Here is an 18,009-nt window from a genome sequence, read left to right on the forward strand (position 1 = left end):
AGAGTCAGAAGAAGACGTCTGCCCAGCTACCTTCGATCTAGTATTTGGATATTTGTTTGTAGTTTTCGTAATCATTAGTTTGCCAGACTTATTTTAGTCCGTGTCTGACAACTGAACGGGTGATCAGCCCTGAACAGCATATTTCCGGAGGCAACAGCAGCCGAAATCCACATATTTATAGTGGCACGCCCCTGGCCCGGAACACGTTGGCCAGTGAAGTTATTTGACCTATGGTGACATGTTCAACACCATCCTGTTGACCGTTGGAATGACATAATCATTCTCGTCCGCTCTTTAGCCGTTGAGAGTTGTACTCTTCATCCGCCATTGGAATAGGTGGTTCCAAACTATTTGAACCATAGCTGGATTAGATGAAGGATACTGAGTGGACACTGAATGGATAAAGGCTATAGTAAAGTGAGACATGGCAGAACACCTTGGAACTAAGACTAAACCTACCAGAATACAACACATGGTCTAACCGCACTGTTCTCCAGCAGTTTAAGGAACAAGTCCAGCCGGCACATAACTCACAAGGTGCTCTTGAGAGACCAGTATTAACCCTAACCTATCAAAGCCATGAAACACTTCCTATACTCTTTATACAATATTCAGCACTAAACATGTATCCTCCTGGGAGCACCCAAAGGAAATCCAACACCAGAAACATCACTGATTCTTTGCAACCGGGGTTGCAGGTGTTGGCAAAGGTAATTTTCAGCTCCCCGACACATGTAGCAGTAACTCTACCACATCTCATGAGAATCAATCTGTTGTTTCATGTAATCTTTTTGATTTCCAACTTATCACTGAAGACGATCTGTGTAAAATCATTGGGAAGTGTCCAACCAAGAGTTGTCCTCTGGATCCCATGCCCACATGGTTGGTCAAACAACATCTTGACACCCTTGCTCCCATTCTGACTGCCATTGTCAATGTTTCCCTCTCTTCAGGTGTTTTTCCTGCAGAGCTTAGTAAAGCAGTTATAACACCAGTCCTGAAGAAGCCTTCTCTTGATAGGAACCTGTTAAGCAATTATCGACCTGTCTCAAATTTGCGGTTTGTGGGCAAACTTATTGAGAAAGTGGTTTCTACTCAGGTCTCCAATTACATCAATGTCTATCAGTTGTCGGATCCGTATCAGTCAGCCTACAAAGTTTCTCACAGTACCGAGACTGCGCTTACTTGTGTCCAGAATGACATTCTTAGGGCTATCGACAACCAGCGGGCCGTTCTACTTCTGATGCTTGATCTTTCAGCAGCTTTTGATACCGTGGATCACGGTATCCTTCTGGAACGGCTCGCTGGTGATTTCGGTATCAAGGGTAAGGTGCAAAACTGGTTCAAGACCTACCTTGAGGGTAGGACTGGGAGAGTTCATATAGATGATGTTTTTTCTGACGATAAAAACCTCATTTATGGAGTCCCCCAGGGCTCAGTCATCGGCCCCCAGGCTTTTACGTACTACACCCGCAAAGTTGGTCAAATCATTGAGAGCCATCACCTACTTTACCACATTTATGCTGATGACGTTCAGATTTATACGATATTTGATCCGAATTGTCACGGTGATGCTGCTTGCGCATTATTTAAGTTGAGTCAGTGTGTTAATGATCTGCAGGCTTGGATGCTTAGAAATAGATTGAAACTCAATCAATCTAAGACAAAAAAAATTTTATTGCTTCATCTGCTCACCACTATAAGACCCTGCAATATCTCACCCTTCATCTTGGTAATCATGAAATTCCTTCTTCCCCTAGCATCCGTAACCTGGGTGTTATTTTTGATTACTCCATGACAATGGCTGATCACACTACCAATTTGTCTCGTACCATTAACTGGCAGCTGCGAAATCTAAATCGTATCCGTAAATACTTAGATACCGACACTTGTCATAACATTGTCCGCACTCTCATTTTATCCAAACTGGACTATTGTAACTTACTCTTCAATGGTGTAGATAATAAAAATTCCTTTAAAAAGGAACATGGCGAACAAATGAGGAAGTGTAGTTATTTTATTGTTTGAACTGTTTCTATAATTCGCATCGATCATAATGAGTATGTTTTTACGTACCTCAAATGACAAGGACTACGGTACTTAGCCTATGATCTTGCCTATTTGTCTAATCATTTTGGCTATTTAATTCTGACCATTGTGATTAAAGCAGGCTTTCAGATTGGTGAGCTATTGTGTACCAAGTGATAAGACCGGGCATATATAATAAAAATACGCTGGATAATTCATGACAGCCTATTTACTGGCAAAAGGAGGGCCAAATAAATCTTAGTTGATTCTTGAACACAATTTAAGCAGGAACCTTGAGGCAAAATTTGAATACATATTATCCTCTAACGTTTACTTAGCCTGACAGGCAATGAACGTTCATTGTTAGCATAATAAGTAGCTTCTCCTATGTTTATGAAATAAAGTGTTTACAAACTAATAACATCTGTTATACATATATACATCTACTTGCTAATACACTGAAAGTCTAATAGAAATGAAGGATAAGGAACAATTACAGAACATGTATTGTTGATTAATGTAGCTATGGGTATACAATGTTTACAAAATAAGAGCGTTAATGTTTTGTACATGAAGTTAACGTGTTTGCTACATAGCTAGTTGTTAATACATCGAAAATGTGACTAGAGATTTACAATTTGATGACATTCAAAATAATTTAGCATTGAAGAATTTCAACAAATTACAGAACTTTCATTTGTTGACATACTAGCAATATTGTTAACAATGTTGAAAATCATGTTCATAAGCGTAACATCCTCTATACATCTATTTATTAATGTTCATAAACGTATAACAATTTGTTACATCTATGTCTTAATGGGGTTGGTACAATTGGTGACCCTACTTCTCATACCCGACTTTTCATACCCCACTTGACCCGACTTTTTGTGTTACATTAAATCTGTTTAAATATTTCAATGAATACTAAATAAAGTGTAAATGTAGTCTATACCGATTTGACATGGCTAAATCAGTGTGATTAGTGAAAAATCGTATTTTCAAAAATATTGTTTATAAACCTCGCTCTTCCTCGTTCGCTGCCATAATCTCCAAACCAGTCGTTTTTTAAAAGCTCTCGCATTAAGATGGTATTTGAGGCATTTTGGAAGTGCTCTATGCATGTTAAAAATAATATGAATATTATGGCTACACTCTTAAAAAGATCTAATTATTTTTGAATAGAAACTTTTGACATGAGGAGCTATTCGGGTGGGGATATAACAGATTTCCCTGCAAAATGAACATATTTCTCTTCAAAATGAATCGGATATTCTCATCAAAATGACAAGAAAAGAATCAAATTTGATTAAAAAAATGAATAGGTTCTTGTCAATTATTATTAAAGTTTAAGCTAACATAATTTGCACTTGAATGAAAACATCCATTAGTTCATTCTGTTGAATGCCAAAAGTGAGTCTCCCCCATATTTCTACTTTTCATGTTGCTCCGGTTATTCGTTAACGAAATTATTTATACCTAAAAATAATTTCATGCTGACATCTACAAAATTTATTTATCAGCTGAACAAGTTCACCCTCTGCATAAAATTCTTTTATTTTGAACATGTTGAATGCCAATAATGTACCTCCCCATGCATTGTATTTCTACTTTTTATGTCCCTCTGATTATTAAAACTAGTACTTTATTTTCCGTCTTTTAAGTTAGAGATGTGGCGATCATACTATTAACTCAAAATCAAAATGGAAATAAAATCTTCTGAAAGTAATAAAATATCTATATTATAAAGAGTATACTATTAATGAAAAATTTAGGCCTAAAACGAGTTAGACATATAACAAATCAAACTCAAATAATTTATTTTCAAATTACATATCTTAAAATCTTCTGAAAGACAAACGGTTTTGTCTCAGCCATTTATTAATTTCTAGAATATGCCGCAAATACCACCTTAAGATCTATGCATGACGACATCACAAACTTTTTTTTATTGTCATTGCAGGCAGTAGGCCTATTTAATTATTTTACTGCTAGCAACATTTGGCATTTATTGAACATTGACTTCAACGTATACAACTGTATACCACCATACCAGGTTCAACCAAGTTAGCAGATAAAGGGCAACCAGTTATTGACTTTTCTCCTGGTAATTGGTCAAGAAGCAAACACTCATGGTCTGAGCAAATAAGTCCGGGCGATTTGTATTGCACAGGGCTCAGTGCTAAAGTAAATATATTTTCTCTTTATCGCCTGCCTAAGTTTCCCCATTTAAGGGATGGGGTATGAACGTTTGGACAGTATTTATTGTGGGACATTAGAGCACATCAGACATGTTGAATTGCATGCTGAATACGAAGAATGTCCTTTTGATATAAAATAATTTTGATTTTTTGAAATTCGCAAATGATGATTTTTACTTAAAGTGTATGTAGGTGGGATGAAAAAGCCGACGATCAATTGAAAATGTTGACCTTTCGTATTGAAATTGAATATATAAAAAATTTTTTTTTTTTAAGAAGTTAACTTCGGATAAAAACGTATTCATATTATGGGCGACCTGCTCATGATTACCTTGAACTTCTTTACTCTTGCTCATTAATGTCTACTATTTATAAACCAACAAGAATCACATAATCAACTGCACAATTATTAAATCAACAATTATACTGATATTAGTGACCACTTTCAAACTACTTTATCAAACAACCTTGAAGTAGAAGATCGAACGTATAATGCGAAAGACGTAATATATAAAAGAAATCATAAAAGTAAGAATATTGCTTACTTTATAAGTAGCAAAAGTAAAAAAAGATGTTGAGGCTAGTTTCTCTCCTACCGTGCTTTTCAAACATTCTTGAAAGATCAGTCTTTAACAGGTGTACGGATAATAGTGGCAATAAACGAATCTTCAACACCAAACAATTTGACTTTCGGTCAAACATTTGACCTTTATTATAGCTATATATCAAATGGTAGACAAAGTTACTGCAGCAGTTGAAAGAAACGAAACGACTATTAGAATATTCGTTAATTGTCAAAAAGCCTTTGAAACAATCGATCATAACATACTCTTACATAAATTGGAACACTATGACTTAGTGGTATTGTGTTAACATTGTTAGAATGGTTCATAAACAGAACACAATATGTTTATTATAATTCTAATAAATCAGAATGAAATGATATTATATGTGGTGTTCCTCAAGGATCAATCCTGGGTTCACTTCTATTTATACTCTACGTTAATAATATAACGAATAACCATTTTGTACAACAATAAAACGCAGAATGTTTACAAATTGTAGACGATAATATGAATCTGAATCAAATTCTGGACTCACCAACGATTTCTTGTATAGGGGGCCTATATATGATGTCCTTTGTTGAAATGTTTTTGATTTGATATGGAAATAAAATATGAATATTAGTATGAATATAAGGCTTTTTCGTCTCACTAGTGACCATTTTTCCGTCTTACTAGTAGGCCTACAGTACATGAATATACTTTTTGCCAAAAATTGGTAACCATTGGCTTCTATAATTTCTTTTCCCCACATTCTTTGATGCATTCAATGGGACATAGACACCACGACCATTGGGTACATACAGGTTATCCGTGTTCTATAAGCTGCATATCCTATCAGCGACTGATATACATTGTTTAGGACTTTCAAAAGAAGTGCCTGCATGGGCGACCAGACTGTTTCAAAATAGCCCGCCAAAGTCATGCAGGTAACTCCGAGGTCGTGCATTTGTTAGAATTCACACACGAGTAAGTGGATAACCCCTACTGGTTTGAGGTGTGAGGTCAAAGGTCTCCTAGTAGAAGTACATCCCTCTTCGTAGGTCGAGGGTTAAGACTCTCTTAAATTTATGCGTAAAACTTTAAAATGATATAACATATCAAGGTTACTACTTATTACTGTGAGACATCATTATTAAATTCAACAAATCCTTGGAAATTATATAGATTTGCTCCATATCAAACTATACTAGTGCGGTTGCTTCACCAAACATTTTCACAGTTCTAGCTCATTTTCAAAGTTTGCAGGCAACGTAGTACTTCACTGTTGAGCTCCTCCTTTTTCTTCACTCTTCGAATATAACACGAGGCACAATCTTGTTCGAATATGGTCAGGTCTGCAGAGTCGATGCCTTGAGAAGATACTGTATGAGGAAAACAATGTTACAGCTTTGAAGTTAGCAACTATTTTAAAATGTTGAGATTTGGTAGTTCATAGCATCTTGCGAATGATAGTGAGCTTTGGCAAAAATTGCATTGATCATTTCATAGCGTGTGTGTAAAAGAATTTAAATCTCACAGATATACTTCTGTAGGTCATGTGGTTCTTGATCTATGTTGTAACAACTTTTGTAAAACGTACATAACCCATTAACAACAATAAATCAAGCAAGTTTTCAAAGTATATGATTTGTAGAATGAACTTTTGCAAAACATCAAAGTGTTATTTTTCAATAATATTATTGATTAAGATAATGAAAATCGATTTTTAGTTTCTTCGACAAACAGCACATCGTCTACCCGTAATGGCAAAACACATTGAATTGAGAAGCATGGCGCATATGTCGTCTTAGGCAGTAAATAATGCTGTCATAAAATTTACCAAATAAAACCAACATATTATGGCGTTCAACTTATTGATTTGTGATACGTGATTTGATAAGTTTAAATGAATACACTTTTGATACTTGTTAACTTACAGTTTGAGGCGCAAGTTTGCTTTCGTCGATATTGAAATGGCCATCTACATATCCGGTATACGTGTTCTAGAATGATCAGAGGTGGTGGTAGGATGGGTCTGTCTTTCATTTCACCGACCAGGAAGAACCATTCGTATTTCCAGATTTTGACAGAGTTTTTCTTGATTTCTTCATACACAGAACTAGGGGAAATCAATATATTTATGAGTAAGTAAATTAATAACCAAATATATAAATAAATTAATAGATAAATAAATATATATCGGACACTGAACGTAATGACAGATTATTACTCGTCATATATTGATGTGATTTACGCAAACTGTCGGATACAAGATTAAAATAAACCCTACCCTATGTAACTTGCGAAGTGACTTTACGCGGTTCGTGAGAGGGCGGTCAGTATGCGTTCTTTTTGATGATTTTTATTATAACCGTTCGTCCTGCTAGAAACCACTGAAAAACGTTATCGTTCGATCTGGAGGGATCCAATAAATGTAACTTTTTCCAAATCCAAGTTATGAAACTAATTATCTAAAGGTAGGATATAAATATAATTGTAATAAAAACAGTATAATAGTTTAATAGTATCGCAGTTGTAGTAGGATGAGGTGGAAGAGGACGAGACAAGAGGGATAATGAAGAAAATAAAGGCACAGGAGAAAGGGAAGGGAATGAGTAGGAGGACAATGAACAGTAGACAGACTATGTTACCTGAAAATTGCAATAAGTAAATTCAGCAACAGAACGTTTCCCAACAGCAAATATATACCCAACATTATAGGAATCAACCAATGTTGATTTGGGCACATTTCAGTACCTTCCTCGGCACATTCCCCTGTAATATAAAAGCAAAAAAGGCATCAAAACATACATGACCGTTATTGGATATTATATACAAAATTAGATGATGTGTTGTATGTGAGCGTTAAATTGTATCTAATTAAAGGGCAGGTCTATTGCAAAAACAAGTTTATTTCTATTCGAAGAGAATAATTATTACATTACAAGTTGACACTCGTTGCAATTTGTTATGCGTATTTCTCCTGAAAAAAGAGAAATTGTGTGGGTAAAGGTCAGGCTCGTACGTGTTCTTCCCCCGTTTGAAACGAAATTAATTTTCAAGGCAGCTGGCTGATGACGTAAGTAAATGAAGCGGGCACTATATCATGCTCTCATTTACTTGTGTGACACAATCACAATCACTTTGACAAGTTTGACATTACCATAACAATGCTGCATATAATAAACAATATGCAGACTATTGTTCTCATTTGGGAAACAAAGCCTCACTCAGTATTGTTACTATGCGTTTGCTTTGTAATATTTCATCCAACTGAAACTATAATATCTATAGCATTGCATGTTTTCATTGTAAGCACATTATGCTAACTATAGAGTTTGTACGGTAGGTCACGGCGATATGTTATGTTCATTTTAAAAGTTTATAGGCTTATCCAACATTTATCATGTAATTTTGGTTGCATAAAGTTTCAACAGCAGTGCTGGGGTTTTCGTCAACACAGATAACTGGAGTTGAAGGTGATCAACTTGTACTCGATATACACATACGAACAATAAACCTGCAAATGCGTGTCTCAACCCCATTAGCTCAGTTGGTAAAGCGCCGGACTTTTTTACAATTTCATGCTTTCAAAGGCGCTCGATAGTAAGCACATATGCTAACTATCGAGTTTTTACGCTATGGTTTCTTGACCGTTTTGAAACCACACGTAAAGACAATAATGTGAAAAAAAAATTTACGAAGAACTCCCACAAACAAGAAGCAAACGAGATGGAGAAACATGCAGCAGGTAAGGATAATCAAATGATCGGACACGAGTCTATATTCTCAAGTCAGCTTATTTGGCATGTTTATTTAATTGAATACATAAGCGCACCATTGATTGTCGTATACGTACCATCAACCACCTCCTCAAGAAACAGCTCTCCGTATATTTGAAAGTATGGCATGAAGAATATTCTCTCTATTGCATTGACAGACGGTTGTTGGTTTGGATAAAGTAAAGCTTGACTTGCAACACCGTAACTCACAAGAAACACAACAAGGACACTAAGAAACAGAAGCATCTCAACTATCTATAATTTTGAAAAGGGTGAAACATTTGGGTGAAACGCCCCAATTGGAAGAAGGGGAGCAGGAAGAAGTTGAAAAAAGAATAAAAAGATGGAGGAGAAGAAAAAGAACAATGATAACATTATAAACCCTTTTTAACAAAACAACCATTCCATCATGTTCATGGGCATTTAAGACAGCAAATGAATAATAACTCATTCCTTCACACTTATCAGTGACTGTCACACCAACTGTGACCTACAATTTGCACAGGTCTTTCTTTGGTTTACAGGACATGCCAGTGTTGTCATCTTCTATAACTCCTTATCTTGATAATGTACTGCTCCTGGCTCTGCAACACCCTTGCGATAACACATTAGTGACAAATAAGAATCCGTCATCGCGTAACATAATAAAGTACAACCACTTTAACACGCCATACAAACATCAATAAAAACAATATCGATAACACTATGCATTAGTATCTTACCATTTTTTGGATCATTACCATCTTGGGTCCAAGTCGTGAACTCACAGCAAATGTACGAAGCAATCTGGTGTAGAAAATGAACGAGTTTGCTGCATAGAGTGTCCTCGCCCATTCATGTGTTGCATCACTAAACTGCAGACCAAAACCGATGATCGCAATGAGCAGCATCACCAGATCCATCTTGTTCCATTTGTCTTTTATCCATCTGCAACAACTTTTCTTCAACGATATACTTTTCGTTTCAGGGACGATTACCTATAAAGGGAGGAGTTTTGGGTTTAATATTCTTCGAATGTTGGCATTATGAATTTGTTTGTATATATTTTGTTTAACTGATTACTTGCAACACATTCCACACGCGAGTCATAATACTGCCCATGACTTAATAGCACACTGTCATTTAAATTTCACCATGATGTGACAGTTATTTTTAGAGCTCCACCTTGTCTGTTTCAATCCGTCTCTCGGTTATTCGATTTGATCATTATTTTAATAAATTTTCTAAGAAAATATTGTGTAGTTCCAATTTTTATCTTCTTCTGCCTTTTTGTGGTAATTCTTATTCTGTAAATTTTATGTGTGTGTGCAAATTGAGGGCGCTATTTACATATGATATATGCAAATAGTTAAACAAAATTATATCGGTGAATTATTTTAAGTTTATTTTAGCCCATATTATGAGTTATTCCTTTCATTTCATGATACAAAATTAGAAAATGTCCTTGCTATTTGTTACTCAGTTTTCCGATGTTTAAATGTGATCATACAAGTGTCGTCCTCTTGTAAAGATTCAAACATGATTTAAGATGAATATAGCGCCATCAGTGTTCAACTTCGATTAAAAATGAACACAGTTCTACATGTCATCAAGCAACCGTAGTATTTTACATAATTTGCATTGACGTTTAAATGTATGAGATTTACAATATTGGTTTTACAATAACTGTTTGAGAAGCGCAATGCACGGGATCGCTCAAATACAATGGATGGTAACAATAAAATCCTTGGCGCTCTCCTTTTTTCTTTGCATTTTACTGCCTTTAGTACAATAAGATAGATGGCGCTCCCACTCCCCAGGGCAGTGGATAACATGTAATATTGGACATAGATGGTCCTGATTTTAAATCCTCGCTCCTTTCTTTTAAAAAAAGATCAATCCCTAAAAGCATTAAATAACACATTATGATGATTACTCTGATCTCCTCAAACACCATGGACACAATCCAAACGAACAGAAAGAAGTCTATCCACTGAAGCTCCTTGTCAAATCGAAATAGAAGAACGTATGTGTAAAACAGTAGAAATACCACGTAAGATATCTGTACGGAAGAAAACAAGACGGTGTTCAGTGAAACTAAATTTATTTACATTTTAAAGATGTCGTATGGTTTAATTTTTATCGCTTGTATCGCTTCAACATTTATTGTCTTCTTAAACATAATTATATGAACACTAGCAGCAGTAACAACAAATTCAAGTTTAATGGTTTAATAGTAGTAAAATATTTTCCTTCGACGAACTTCTACTTCTACAAGTAGTCTTAATTAATATTCATGCAAGATAATTATAAAAGTATGGATTGGAAAGGACAATAATAGCTTGTCACGACATCAAAATACAAACACAAATTTGGTGCAAACACACTCAAAAAGAATTAAATATTTTCCTCATTTGTTCCAACACACTACACACTACAAAAATTCAATATTTGACTTATGCTCGAAGGACTGGTTTTTATTTCTCTTATATTATGTTCGAGGGATTGGTTTTTAGTTTTGTTTATATTGGCCTGATTTTGGGAGTTATTGATCAAATTATAAGGCCAAGCATATAAATTGCTTGCTACATCTCCAATTATCGCTACTTGCCCCGTCTATGTGCACAGGACATACATGTATGCTTATTCAAGGTTGTGTGAGACTTTTTGTATGTTACGTTTGTGTCCATTTCTCCATTCGCGATACCATTTAAACGAATACAATAATAAAACAGAGGACGTCATCTATTGCTAGTATCTAATCTAAAGATTACTATTTAAAAAAAATTACAGTTTCCATACCGTGTAAATCCAGAATTTAGTAACGGGAGCTTGAAGGAAACTGAAAACCCTCCTATGCCATCGTTTTCTCGGGGTTCCAGGTTGTGGTGGCTTAAAGTTGAGTACGAATCGTTCCCTCTTTAACAGATTGTACACTGGGATAAGAAAGACAGTGAGTGCAAGCGGAATAAACCACCATGGATTCAAGGATGGGACGAGGCTGCCATACCAATCATCGTCCAGCTTACTAGTGCAGCAGGGATGGGATATGAAATCCTGTACAAAGAAAAGAACTCAAGACTGTGAGTGCCAGCGGAATAAACCGCCATGGATTCAATGATGGGACGAGGCTGTCGTACCAATCATCGTCCAGCTTACTAATGCAGCAGGGATGGGATATGAAATCCTGTGCAAAAAGAAAAACAAAAACAAAATATATCATTAGTTCCAGCCACCATGGAATCAATGACGGGACGAGGTTTTATACCAACCATCGTCTAATGTCTTTGTGCAGCAGGAATGGGATATGAAATCCTGTGCAAAAAGAAAAACAAAAACGAAATATATCATTAGTTCCAGCCACCATGGAATCAATGACAGGACGAGGTTTTATACCAACCATCTAATGTCTTTGCGCAGCAGGAATGGGATATGAAATCCCGTGCAAAGAAAAGAACAAAACACTGTGAGTACTAGCGGAAACCACTACGGGTTCAATGATGGAAGGACATTCTTCATTCAGAATGCAATTTGATATGTCTGATGTGCTCTAATGTCCCACAATAAATACTGTCCAAACGTTCATACCACATCCCTTAATTTTGCAGCGGGGATGGGATATGAAATCCTGCGCCACTGGAACAAATCACTATGAATTCAATAATGGGATGCCAATCATCGTCTATAGTTTACTTGTGCATTAGGGAATGGATATAAAATCCTGCGCAAGTCATGTGAGTCGGTGCGCAGGTAGGTGGATACAGTGGCGGCGTAGCTGCCGGGGGGAAATTTCCCCCCTGGCAAAAATTGCCTATTTGGGCCCCGCCCCTAGTGCAAGGAAAAAAGAGGAAGAAGGAGGGAGAAAGAGGAAACAGAGAGGAGAGAGAGGGGAGAGGGGGAGAGAGGGAGAGGAGGGGAAGAGAGATATTGGAATCCAAACGATTATTATCAATAAGCCTGGCAAAATTGTCTATTTGGGCCCCGCCCATACAGGCTTGCCCCCCGGAAAAAAAAAAAACTCAGCTACGCCACTGGGTGGATATGAGTTGTGAGTATCGTATAAGTCGACGTACGCTTGCGATTGTGTGTTTATGTAAAGTCATGATCATCGTCTCCAGATACGAACATATCATTCCAATACGAATTAACGGCAAACAATACATATACCTACAGATCTAAAAAGCACTTACAATACTATCAGCGTCATCAGCCATTTCAATGGTGGTTTTATCCTTCCAGTGTGGATGACAATTTTCTACAATGCCTCGTGCCAGTTTTTTATCCGTTCGATAGCATTCGTCTATCAGTCCAGTTGCGCGGCTCTCGTATTTGCTATGTGACAGTTAAGAATAAGAAAGTCAAAAATAGAATACCAAGGCCTCCGATTAGCATATAACTCTAATTGTACCTATGCACAGTTTTATATTACTAATGGACAAAATCGGTGTATGAAAATAAAATGTGGAACTATAATGTTTGCAGGTCATGAAAAGGCTGCTTTACAATCACTGAAATATAGGTATTTATTTTTTGTGTTTGATGCCTTGGAATGGTATGTCTCTCATTGTGTGAAATTTTGTTGAAATTTTACCAACATTCATCCGTTTTTTAAGTAAGTAGGTCCCAGGATCATGTTCAAATGTGCAGCCTGAAAAAGACGCCCTGTTATTTTATGTTTTTTGCTTGCTTTGAAATAGAAAAAAAAAATCTCAGGTAAACTCTAGGATTAGTGCCTATTCCGCATTTGATAAGACCATTTTTTCAGAAAACTACGTTTAAAGATTATTCTGCCCTTATATATGTATTATCTAAGGCTATGTGTGAGTGGTCTATGGATGTACTGGGGTTAAAAATCAACACAATCCGTTAGCGTCACTGGCAAACTAAATATTAATTTATAGCTATTAAGGGATGGGGTATGAACGTATGGACAGTATTTATTGTGGGACATTAGAGCACATCAGACATATCGAATTGCATTCTGAATACGAAGAATGTCCTTCTGATATCAAATAATATTGATTTTTTGAAATTCGCAATGTAATACACATTTTATGGCAAATGATTAAAAATTGATATTTTTGGTATTTAACAGTACTCGAAGTAAACTTTATAAATCTGATGATTTATACTTAAAGTGTATGTAAGTGGGATGAAAAGCCGACGATCAATTTAAAATTTTGACCTTTCGTATTGAAGATATGGATTTTTTCCCAAAAAAATCCATATCTGAAAGGTCAAAATTTTCAATTGATCGTCGGCTTTTCCTCCCAGCTACATACACTATAAGAATATATCATTAGATTTATAAAATTTACTTAGAGGACTGTTATATATCAAAAATGTGAAAAATATCAAATTTTAATAATTTGTCATAAAATTTGTATTATATCGTGAATTTCAAAAATGTAAATTATTTTTACATTCTTCGTATTCGAAATACAATTCGATATGTCTGATGTGCTCTCATGTCCCAAACAAATACTGTCGAAACGCTCAAAACGCTTGTTCCAGATCCCTTAATTTAGCCAAAAATGAGTTCAGACAGTGTTGTTTTCGACGTTTTGATAATTTTGATATTATTCTAGTCTCATCTGATACGGATCTGATATTGCTGACATTTAACTGTGAGAGTTCTGAATAATTCAAGTGACATGCAACCTGATGGTGTCCCGTAGCGTCTCCAGACGATCTAAGCCTCTCTCAAATGATAACATCAGTCGTAATATCTTGGTTGCTGCTAATGCCGCAATTGTCGGATCCTCCACTTGTTCCCAGCAGAATTCAGCCACATTCTCCCTGTGGATAAAATGATGCAGAACATACATACGTGATTACGAAATACCGACGAATAGCATTCAACTATAAACCGTCCACATCCGCCCCCTTTACCGATTAGTTACGGCAAAATAGCGGCATTTCAAGAGTCATATGCACGGTTTAAAGAAAACTGTTATTCGGCAGTAGGCATTATTATAAATTTCGTAAACAAATTAGCAATGCAGTTACCACAACTGTTCACTTCAACCATGGCCCCAGTGCAAATAGGTTACGAAACCGGGTTTTTTGAGGCGCAGACGAGTCGGTAATTGAAGATGTTACCACAATCAATTAATGGTCTCACGTTTGGTTTATCAGTTATACTCGCCAGACACTGTGAAAATGGGGGCAGTGAAAATGGGGGCGGAAGCCAACTATTTAATGACATGCAAATATATTTTACCGCCTACCGGCTTTGCTTTGGTAAAATGTTACAAATGATTTAAAAGATCCCTAACGTAATAATATCTTACCTGCCGCTTATCACCGCCCACAGAAACAGTTCCAAGAACCATAACGCTCGCTTCTGATGTATTGATCGTTGAGACATCGAGCATGCGTAGTTGTCTAAAAGATAATTATTATTTCATTATTTGATTATATTATCTAAACCATTAGGATCATGGAATGATGAATAAGATGTTATGGTTTAAGGTAAGTCTCCCGCAATCACAACATTATGCCTTATGTTAGACAAATAATTATCACGAATATTATTACGAATCACGTTGTTTTATTCAAAACAAACTATATTGACTTTAAAAACAAGATTGCACATTTCATGTTAATATAAGGTCGATCATCATGGTCATGTTAATCATGATAATGACGAGGTTGATGATGATGATGATCATCATCATCATGTTCATCATCATCATCATCATCATCATCATCATTATCTTCATCACTATTATAATTATTCATGGCTAACCTGGTTTAAAGCCGAGTATTTTCTGCACGTCTCGTCGTAGATTCGCAACGTTCTCATCGGTGTTTGTTTGACTGCGTCGGACGGTTCTCTAACGAAAAGTAACACATAATTATTAAACACAAAGTTCCCTGAAGCGATTAATTATAATATTATGGGGAGGGCTACACTTTTAATTTGTATGGCCGCCATTACATAATACAGTTAGTGGTGGATACCATTACGGTTTCACCATATTGTCTTTTAAGAATGGAACAATTGAATCGTATATTTAATAACGAACCTTGCGTCCAAGAACGTTGATCACCAGCCGACGCATGTCTTCAAAGATCTATTTAAAAGAAGAAAATGGTATAATGTTTGTCTAAACAAACATTGGTAATTAAATGCTTGGTGTCTCTTAGGTAGCTAACAACGAGTGCGTCTACACGGGCACAACCTTCGAGCTTACTTTCAAAGTTAGCTAATTACAATCTTTCCTTCAAGTTACCTTTGATGATATTGGATAGGCAGCATTTCCTAAAAAATAACCTTACATTGATAAATTGTTTAAGTTGGGATATCCTTTTTATTGTTTTTTAAGAATCTTGCATGTGCAGAACAGAATTCCTTGTTTCATTGTTTTATCATGTTTATTGAAACAAAGGAGTTCTTACTTGTTTTTCTTGATAAACGTTCTTCAGTGGAATTGCTGCTAAGGCGTCATCTTTGATATCAAATGCGTTGTGTTTGATAAACAGTTGCAAAAAGTCAGCTTTGTCCTGTAACAACACCTTTGTCATGTGTTCTTCTACTACCTGCATCAAACAGAATTTTCCACGTCAAATCGAATCAAATATCAAATAATGTTCTTCTTGCTAAAACCAATTCAAATTTTACTGACCTGACAGTTTCGGCCATCTTGGTCGAAGGCCATCATCAGAGTGATGGTACTTGATCCTTCCTTCTGGTTGATTGGTCACCAACAGAGGGCGCACTAGCGCCCAGAAGTGATTCGGGGGCACGCCGCATCAAAGAATCCATGTGGATAAGAAAGAGAGCTCCTAACACCATGAATAGAGATGAGGGGCCAATTTTCTCAGTTACGTATACGATCCACATCTGGGCGCTAGTTCGCCCTCTGTTGGTGACCAATCAATCAGAAGGAAGGATCAAGTACCATCACTCCGATGACGGCCTTCGACCAAGATGGCCAAAACTGTCAGTAAAATTTGAATTGGTTTTGGCAAAGAGAACATTATGTTACATTTAAAAATGTTTTGTTTTTTGTTTTTCAAACTAGAATAAAATATAGAAAATATGATTTCGCTGGTGGTGTGGTTTAGAGCAGTAGATATACATCCACAACTAATGCGCAGCCCTGATGCTTTTTTGAAATAAATTGAAAAAACAAATTTTACGAAGTGCAAAAATGTATAGAGGTGTGTATAATATTATTTATTTTACATTATGGACAACATTTATAGCTTCGCACGTCATTGTGTTCGGTCGCGATAGCTTATTATGTAAAAGAGAGTCAGTTATAAAAGTTACAATTGAGTCCATAGGAGTCATCTATCCTTATCAATCACATGAGTAGTTCTGGTATGTATTGCTTGAGAGTTGCCTCCTGTGAACTCAGTTACAACTGTTAAAATGCCCTAGTTTTTACTTTTTTTACTTAATGAACCATTGTGACCGAACAAATAGATTTTTGAAACAAATACGGCTGCATCTACCAATTTTACATTTTTACAATTTATTGATATAATAATTATACCACTTATTTCAGAAAGCCAGGGGATCATACAGTTACATATCTCGTTAATTTCATCATACATATTAAATATTTCTAAACGTGCGTTAGATGGTATTGTCCCTTTGTACGGGTATAAATAGGACTTACAAACATAACTAAGCAAAGAGGTTATAGCCCTGTCAGTAGCCCCCATATGGTTTCATTTACGTCCTGCACCTACCCAATACCCAACAACAGTTTTTATCACCAAATTACCTTGAATCGCTGTACCTGTTGATTTCGGGCAGAATTAACGAATTACTAAGAAGCCTGTTTATTGTAAGACAATAAGTGACCAAATAACAAAATAGATGTCATACAGAAAATGATACTTCTCAAGTGTTCTCGAGATGACAGTCCTGTTAACTTTAGTATTGACATAAATATACATAACAAGCTCTTAAGTTTTTAAAAGTCTTATATCTTACTCGAACGTGAGTAGTGTTGACGAATAAGTTCTTGGCGATGTCTACTCTATTCCATGATATTGCTAGATATATCTGCTTGTCCGTATCATTGTGTTGACCTGGGATTATTTAAAAATGTAATACCGTAAAACCTCGTCTACAAGCATATATAGCGTTTTTGATGAAAGCTCAATTAATATGAAACAAGCGTGAATATGCCAATACAATAGATTGGTTTAATGGTTTTACAATAATACTTGTTTGTATATGCTTAGATCTGTAATTTATTTGCTCAAAATCCATAATGGCGCCTGGATTAATGTAACTTTCATCAAAAGCGCTGTATATGCTTGTAGACGAGGTTTTACGGTAGTTAATTAAATGTTCTATGACAGGATATCGAATAGGAGTTGTTTACTAAGAAACATTCACTTGAAAGTAAAATTCATAATAATTGCATTAATTGGAGGAAAAGAGCTTTGGCGACCAAATTATGTTCTTTTTGCGGGCGGACTTTAGTCAATAAGGTTGGGGTTTTTTTT

The 18,009-nt window shown here is 35.9% G+C and overlaps 1 protein-coding gene across 3 annotated transcripts in view; it reads right to left on the reverse strand.

Annotated features, from left to right (window-relative positions):
- Positions 1-4,911: 4,911 nt before the first annotated feature.
- Positions 4,912-18,009, reverse strand: part of LOC140170417 (transient receptor potential cation channel subfamily M member 8-like) — a 42,569-nt gene continuing 29,471 nt past the window's right edge. For 2 of the 3 annotated variants that reach the window (XM_072193789.1, XM_072193790.1), the window contains 14 exons: positions 17,489-17,586; positions 15,940-16,080; positions 15,567-15,614; positions 15,287-15,374; positions 14,829-14,922; positions 14,197-14,334; positions 12,726-12,867; positions 11,338-11,592; positions 10,472-10,597; positions 9,279-9,533; positions 8,634-8,811; positions 7,426-7,549; positions 6,712-6,893; positions 4,912-6,156 (listed from right to left, as the gene is read on the reverse strand). In XM_072193789.1, coding sequence (XP_072049890.1) covers positions 6,017-6,156; positions 6,712-6,893; positions 7,426-7,549; positions 8,634-8,811; positions 9,279-9,533; positions 10,472-10,597; positions 11,338-11,592; positions 12,726-12,867; positions 14,197-14,334; positions 14,829-14,922; positions 15,287-15,374; positions 15,567-15,614; positions 15,940-16,080; positions 17,489-17,586 — 2,009 coding nt within the window. In that variant the 3' untranslated portion in view covers positions 4,912-6,016. Of the gene's footprint in view, positions 6,157-6,711; positions 6,894-7,425; positions 7,550-8,633; positions 8,812-9,278; positions 9,534-10,227; positions 10,598-11,337; positions 11,593-12,725; positions 12,868-14,196; positions 14,335-14,828; positions 14,923-15,286; positions 15,375-15,566; positions 15,615-15,939; positions 16,081-17,488; positions 17,587-18,009 lie in introns of those variants that run through there. The other variant, XM_072193791.1, reaches the window with a different exon arrangement.

Source organism: Amphiura filiformis, chromosome 14 (assembly GCF_039555335.1).
Source record: "Amphiura filiformis chromosome 14, Afil_fr2py, whole genome shotgun sequence".
NCBI lineage: Eukaryota > Metazoa > Echinodermata > Ophiuroidea > Amphilepidida > Amphiuridae > Amphiura > Amphiura filiformis.